This window comes from Malania oleifera, chromosome 12 (assembly GCF_029873635.1).
Source record: "Malania oleifera isolate guangnan ecotype guangnan chromosome 12, ASM2987363v1, whole genome shotgun sequence".
NCBI lineage: Eukaryota > Viridiplantae > Streptophyta > Magnoliopsida > Santalales > Ximeniaceae > Malania > Malania oleifera.
Genome location: NC_080428.1, coordinates 77,501,376 through 77,509,153, shown reverse-complemented (window position 1 = coordinate 77,509,153; position 7,778 = coordinate 77,501,376). Strand labels below are relative to the sequence as shown.

Below are 7,778 nucleotides of genomic sequence, written 5' to 3'. Positions count from 1 at the left end.
TGAATAATGATGATGACAAGACTTCATTTGTTGACCTAAAAAAATAAAGGAGCCAAGACCATATCTTTTTGGGGAGTAACAGGTAACGACCCTTTTTTTTTTTTTCTTGGGGTGGCGTGGGGGGAGAGGTGGATAGCGTAGACTCTAGCTAGAAATCAGTTGGCTAAAACACCATTAAAAGGGGAAAAGGAAAGAAGAAACAAATGGACAAGTAGGATTAGGAGCGAGACTGCCCACCAACCCACTACTCATACCAATAGCCATATATAAGTTTATATTGTACAAGTCTAATCCTAACATATAAAAATAGAATACATTCAAATTTTTTTTGAATCAATGGATTGTTGTGACTAATTAATTAGTTTATTATGTGCATAATTAGAGGGGTTCGTTGTAATATTTATATATTTTAAGAATTTGAAATTTCATGTATTTTATAAAATAAAAATTTATATATAATTTTTATATTTCAAATTTAAGGTCTAAAATTCATATAACATTATAGTTTTTGATGAATCTAAATTAAGAATCGAACTTATATGCTCTTTTCACCTTCCCCTTCTTCCTTTTTGTTCTTCCCCTCCTTCCCTTTTCTCTCTCAATTTCTATCTTGGCTATAATTCCACGTATCATCCAATATCTATTCTTTCTTCTTCTTTTTTTCACTTTTTCATTTTATTTTATTCCATTTCCATTAGGCAATCGTAATGAAAATAAAAGCTAAAAAATAAATAATAGAAAAAAAGGAGGATAAAGTCCTACGAAAAATTGCAGGGTTGGAAGCCTTGGGGGTTGGGCCTAACATGTTTTGATTGGGTCCATCTGGGAGCCCATGAGCCCAACAAAAGCCCAACGCTTCATTTGGACTGGATGGTGCTTGGTTTGGTTACCAGAACAACATCAATGGATAATTTGCAGAGGAAGTATCAAATACATTTTCAGAATATTTGGTCCCAGAGATCACCAAGTGAATAAGAATGGTAAGCCTTTTATTATGGTGGTGCTAGGTGCAGCAGCAGAACCCTTGTGATCTCTCATCTGATTCCTAAAGGGTGCAACAGCAGAACCCTTGTGATCACTCATCTGATTCCCCAGGGCCACTGTTTACAGCCCATTTACACATACATCACACAATAATTTCATTTACTAGGGTTTCTAGTACAACTAAACTGGCACAAAATTTTAAAACAAGTCTTGAAATTTCCAATCGAAACAGGAACAAGGGTTTTTTTCCTTCTTTTTTTTTTTTTTTTGCATGATTTGAAGCACTCATGCAGCTGCAGTGATGCATTCGATCGCCTGTTTGCAAATGCCGGTCATTGTTGCCTCCGGCCCATAAACCTGGAGAACATTAAGAAAACATGCATCAATTCACAGTTCTTAGGAATTGGGATTTGAAATGAAGAATGAAATTTTGTCTCAGATGCTAAGGGCTGTTTCAACAAAATCAAGGAGAAGTGTTTATATTCCAGTATTATTTATGTGTACCTCAAAAGGGATGCCGATTTCTTCCCCAAGGCTCCGCATTTTTGCCAGACCCCTCTGGTAATTTGGGCCTCCCCTCCTGACATATATGTGCATTCTTGCAGCTTTGAGCATTGATTCCTGTTTAGACAATGTAAAGGGATACATGTAAACATCAAATAATCGGGATCTTGAAAAGAAAATACCACAAACACAAAAGACGCAATAAATTATATTAATTAAACAAGCCAAAAATAGGATGACGAGAGCAATTTCATAGTAGCTTCACCCCCAATAGCAATAAGCAATGCAAGTTCTCGCGGACTAGACAGAAGTCTGAGAAATGTGCAAAATAACTCAAAAGATCAACCCTTTCAAATTTAATTCAAGAAAGTCCTTATTGTGAATTGATAATTTGATTCCTGATTTGATGTTAAAGCTCACAATTCATGAAACCTGCAACAAACCAGATGAATTGGGGTTGGCTGAACCATCTGGTTTATTGCAGGATTACACCTAGATTGCGGATTCAGTATTCATTACTGGTATTTGTTTAAAACAGATGGAAGACAATGTAATCAACCATACACAAAGTAACCATAAATTCACCTTCTCCTTCAAGGCACGAATTATGCCATTAAAAGTAGCAGCAACATCGGTAAAGTTCGCTATTCCTCCTCCAATTACAAGGGCTCTTTTATGGCCATCAGGGTTTGCAGTTGCACACTGCACAGATTCATGAGATTACTTAAAACAGAGAAGAGGACAAATACAACAAAATTGGGATTGTTTAAGCAAGCATTTAAAGCCATAATATGTCGTGATATTGGATAGACCAATTAAAGTTATGTTAACCATGAAATATGCTAGCAGAAAATAAAGCTCCAAATGATGGATTTAGCTAGTTAAGCATAGAAATAATGTTTCATCACCATTGTCATGCAGAAATATGGTTCTAGGAGTGAAATGGAGTCATCCTTACATCAATCACAACTCTGGCATACTGCAATACCTCCTCTTCATTGGGTGCTCCACTATATTCTGCATAGTTCCCAAGCTCAGAAGCATATCCAAGATCTCCAACCTGATTTATTAGTTCATAATAAGTCAATGCTGATGGGAAAAAATGAACACAGAGATTACAAGTTTATTATAATCCAAAATTAAAAATCTCAAATATGAGAACAGCACCGTATCTGCGTAGATGACACTTGCACCCCCTCCTGCTACCATAGTCCAGATTCTTCCCTTAGGGTTCAGAACTGTGAATTTCAAAGATGCACTTGTCTGCAGAAAAAGACAATATAAAAGAGATAACTAAGATCCTCATTAATCAAAATAATCAGCAAACAACAATTTAGGAATCACCAAGGCCCTACATGGTTGGAACTTGGAACTAGCACAAATGCACAAATAAACTAGACAGAGATATCTATATATCGAATAATTCAATACTCAAAAGAGGTTCTGCTGACTTTTGGTCCCATTATTGACAGTAGAGAAGGCATATTGTTGATTCTGGGCTAGGAAACGATGATCATGTGTTTTCAGTATGAAAGGATGGATACTTCCTGAAGCTGCTACTCCAGACCAGCTAGAACTTTGGCAGTTCATTCTTACTTTTACCTTTTCTCAATTTAGATGATGATAAAATTCAGTGACATTCAATTGTTAAAAGGCGGTTTGGAAAGAGTTGGTATGAGATAGAACTATTATTTACGCGATCATCTGCTCATTCAGAATATTTTGGCGAGTAAGGGAATTCTTAGATCCTCTTCCTGTGTTTTTTGTAATTGTTCTATTGAAGATGTGTCTCATCTATTCTTTGAGTGATCCACCTGAGACGGCTGGTTTGGATATCTATTCTTAGTTGGTTGGGTATTAATGGACGAAGAATTGTTGGGTGGGATGTTGAAGTTAACTGGCCAGGGGGCTCAATTGCTTTGGGATAGGAGAATATTAGGTAAAGATAAGAGTTAGTTTTGCTGCTGCAGTTCCCACAGGAGGAAAAGAACTAACAGGATGCTTAAAAACAGAGTCTTGGCAGTTCTGAGATTGTTAAAGAAGAGATACATGATGCAAGGGCTAGATTAGGGTGATAATGCTGATGGAATGTTTTGGGCAGGGGAAGCCTCTGTTAGTCTTGTTCTATTGCAAGTTTTATGTCTGTTTGTGTTGATCTTCTGTTCTTGCTCTAGTAAATTGATTATTTGCCAAAAAACAACGATTCTACCAAGAATGAACAAATTATAAAACTCTACTTTTTTCAGTTTACATTAAATTAAAAACCTAAAGAACAGAACAATATTTAAAAAAAAAAAAAAACAAGAAAAGAAAAATATGGAAGTAGTATTTTGTAAGGATGCATTTCGACATTTAAGGCTTATTTTTTCCCTCTAGGCATGATGATTATGCATGGAAAATTAAAAAAAAAAAAAAAAAAAATTTAGATACAGGTCTAAAGCATTAGTGTTTACCTTCTCATCTAGCCCATGAATAAAGCTTTCTGTAGCACTCATAACTCTTCCAAATGGCATTGGAAATTCAATGTTTCCCCACCTGTACAGAGAAAATCATATAGGAAAAAATTGAGATGTGGAAGCAACTAATTTTTTAAATCATTTTGTTTATAACAATCGGTAAAGGAAATAGAATGTACTTCTTGAAGTTCTTGAAAGCAGCAGTATCATCCAGCTCTCCCCTCATATCCAAAGGATAAGGCTTTCCATCAACTAATGTAAATGGATTCATCTCTAGGAAGGTAAAGTCCAAATCTGATAAATGAAAGCAAGAAATTGAATTAAAACCTAACAGTAAATTAAAATCTAGTGTTTTTCTTCCCTTTTCTAGACAAAATCTAGTAGTTAATGTAACTTTAGAAGAAGTAGTAGTTATAAAAGATCTGTAACTTACCTATAAATAGAGCAAAGATTACCCTGATAAATTCCTCAATCACTGCTTTGATCTGAATGAGCAAACAAACTCTGTTAGAAATTTGAAATCTAAATATCTGCGAAGAACAAAAAGAACCCTCAAGCTACAGCACTGTTTTCATCTTGCAATCTCTAGGGGAAGGCACACCAAAGGGGAACAAAAATAATTCACTAGGCTATTTTTTGCACAAAATTTACCTCCAATGGAAGGGTTGCAACAAGTGGAGCACAAACTTCAGGCATTAAAGATGCCCCCGTTGGGACAAATATAGTCTTAACCTGAATAAGGGGAAAATCTCTTCATTAAACATTGATCTTATAAATAATTGAAAGAAACACTGCTGCGGAGAAAGACCCTAGATTTACAAATTGGATTCATGACTAGATAAACAGCAATTTCCACTTTTTGAGTACCTTGTCCCAGTTCTCTTCAATTTCAATTCCTCCACATTCTGAAAAGCTAATGCTATTCCCAAGCCGCTCTGAAACAATATTAAGGTAAAACTCTTCGTTGTGTGGAACAAAGGGCTCAACAATGAATGTTGTAATAGGCCCTTTACATCCTCCCATCTCAACCTATAAACCCAGAAAGACAAATGTGAGCAAACAAATCAAAACTTTCAGAAAAACCACGTAAAAGAAATTTAGCAATTGATCGCTCATTAAAGTATTGGAATGAGTGGTACAAAACAATGGAAGAGACCAACTACCTCTTTGCCAAGACGCTCCTTTACAAAATTGGCAACCTGAGCCAAATCCAAATTTAAGGCAACCAAGCCACTCTTCCCACGCTTACCAAACAACATGTCAGGCTTAACAACCAGTTTCCCAGATAAGAGCCAAGGTTCCTTCTCTACTAGCTCATTGAAATCAGTTGATTCCGTAACCTAAGAAATGAAACCAAAAGAAAAGAGAAAAGAAAAGAAAAGAGAAGAAAAACATTATTGAAGCTCAATTAAGAATGAACTACCTCCAATAAGTAATTCTGCTTTCGAATATTAAACATAAAAAAAAAAAAAAAAAAATTTAAATAACAAAAAGCAATTTCAATCCTACCTCCCAAGAGCAATTCAACTCCATCAGATTCATAAATTGATTGTTCAAGTTTGTAAAAGTTGTTGCAATTTCAGGAAAATTTAAAAAACAATACCCCTCGCCCCCTCCCAAAAAAAGGGCAATAAACAATTTCCATAATCCTTATTTCATGGAATCGCATCTAATTCAAAAAGGGTCATTACTGGAGATCAACGAGCTCAATCCGAGAACGGAAAGCCAGAATCCACAATAAACCACACTTACTTGGGCTGATTTGATAGCCAAATCGGAAGCAGAGAGCCTTTTGAAATGCTCCTTCAGCAACCTCTTGGAATCATACTCTCTGATCTTCTTGCGCGCCATTTCACCACCTGTTTCCACCAAAAAAACCCACCAAGAAATGAACCCCAATACACACAGATTCACATTAAGAAACAGATCTACCCAGTTCGCCAAAAAAAAAAAAAGCAAAAAACAAAAACAGCAATGCCAATGCAGACACCAATCAGATCAGAAATCAGAACCACAAAACCTCCCAATGCAAAACGAAAAAGCAAACATCGAAGCTCGAGCGAATTCCGCAGATGAAGAAATGAAATTACCGGCGAGAGAGAGAGAGAGAGAGAGGCGACAGAAGTGGGGTTGGATGCAGAGGCTTGAGAGAGAGATTGGGAAGTGAGATTGAACACAGAATAGAGAGGGTGGATCCGTCCGTTGCTCTATTTATAGGTGGGCTTTGTTGGAGTTACCGGCGGGGGGGAACCCCAGGACACATGCCGCACCTAACCATACCTCACCCACGCACACCACCAACGTTTCCTAAACCTTTTCTTCAAATTGTCTTTTTTTCTTTTTTCCTCATTTGGAGGCTACGATGCACCCTTCCTTGCTTCCTCTCTCTCTCTCTCTCTCTCTCTCTCATTTTCCAACCCGGCCTTTGTTTTATTATTAAAGTTGTATTATTAATTGCTGTAATTTAATGATTTTACTAATAAGTAAAACAGAATGCTATCAACAACTTTGTTAACTTAAACTCTTATCCCATGGTTGAACAATTGGATAAGATGATATATAAAATTATATAAAAATTTATCTAAATTTACTTAAATTTGAATACAAGATACAAAATTTATTTTTTCAAACATAAAATTAATAATTTTTAAAAGAATGCAAAATATTTTTCTAAAATTAAACTTGAACATATGATTGTTCATGTTAAAGTTTAATATACATTGTTAGTTCACAATCTAGTAGTTTAAATTTTTAAATAAAATAGTAATTTAATATGGTATCAAAATTGGTTATCAGGAGACCTTGGGTTTTAGTCTCGCTCGCATTTATTCTATGATATTTAAAAATTTACTATATGTTTGTCTCTCCACATGTTGTTAAATTGCACGGGAAGTTTTAAACCTTGATATACATTGTTAGTCCACAACTTAATAACGATAAAGTGATAATTTAACAATTCATATATTGATTTATTTTTTTCGTGATTCATTTAATTAATAAAAATTATATGACAGAAAACAGTTCATCTCCTATAACATACCATCGTAATCATATATATATATATATATATATATATATATAAGTATATGAAATTGAGAGTCCGCAGCCTCCTTAGTTGAAGCCTTCAGAGCTGAGAGGAGAAGTCACAATCTCTCATGACCCTTAATTGTTACGTGGGACTAAGACATGCATTCAATTCAATTCTATGTAAAAAACCAGCATTACTTTTATATATAAGTTTAGGAGAATTGGGCCGCTACCCCTAATAACCACCATTTTTTTTTTATGACGCGGAAACTCCAGCCACCAACGAGCCCTTTGGGTCTCCGGTGCGACACCAAACCCACGAAACAACGTCTCTGCCTTTCCTAGATCTCGCTTCAGGATAAGGTCTAGATGCGGACACGGTGTCCGTTTATCAGTTGGAATTTCGTCAAATCCAAGACCCGTGACCTATCTCAATTTACCATCCACGGGACATGATGTTCCGCATCAACTGCTAACTTGTCGAGTGTGTTAATCGGGAATCAAAAATATTATCTTCCTTTTTACATGCTGATGCCTTTTCATATTTGTGAGGGCAAATGACCACATTTTTAAGCAACCTCTTCATGCACTAAAACTCCAAAGTCGTTGCTGGAAATATTTCAAAACCTCAATGGTCAAGTTGTTTGTTTGTTTCAATTTTTTGAACTTTGAATCATGTGTTAACAAATGTTTTGAAAGGAGAATTTAGCCTCAAAAGAAGAAGAAGAAGAAGAAGAAATCAAGAAATGAAATTTGAAAGAAACAGATGGGATGAGCAACGCAGTCAAAGTAAAAAATGGTTCACTC

The 7,778-nt window shown here is 35.6% G+C and overlaps 1 protein-coding gene across 1 annotated transcript; it reads right to left on the bottom strand.

Moving 5' to 3' along the window:
- Positions 1-968: 968 nt before the first annotated feature.
- LOC131144924 (ATP-citrate synthase alpha chain protein 1) lies at positions 969-6,346 on the bottom strand. Its single transcript, XM_058093885.1, has 13 exons — positions 6,035-6,346; positions 5,697-5,803; positions 5,108-5,284; positions 4,812-4,973; positions 4,596-4,676; positions 4,378-4,429; positions 4,124-4,238; positions 3,942-4,023; positions 2,656-2,751; positions 2,447-2,548; positions 2,074-2,190; positions 1,489-1,605; positions 969-1,341 (listed from the first exon to the last, which is right to left on the bottom strand). Exons 2-13 carry the CDS (start codon positions 5,793-5,795, stop codon positions 1,270-1,272), a joined length of 1,272 nt encoding a protein of 423 aa, XP_057949868.1. The 5' UTR covers positions 5,796-5,803; positions 6,035-6,346; the 3' UTR covers positions 969-1,269.
- Positions 6,347-7,778: the final 1,432 nt, after the last annotated feature.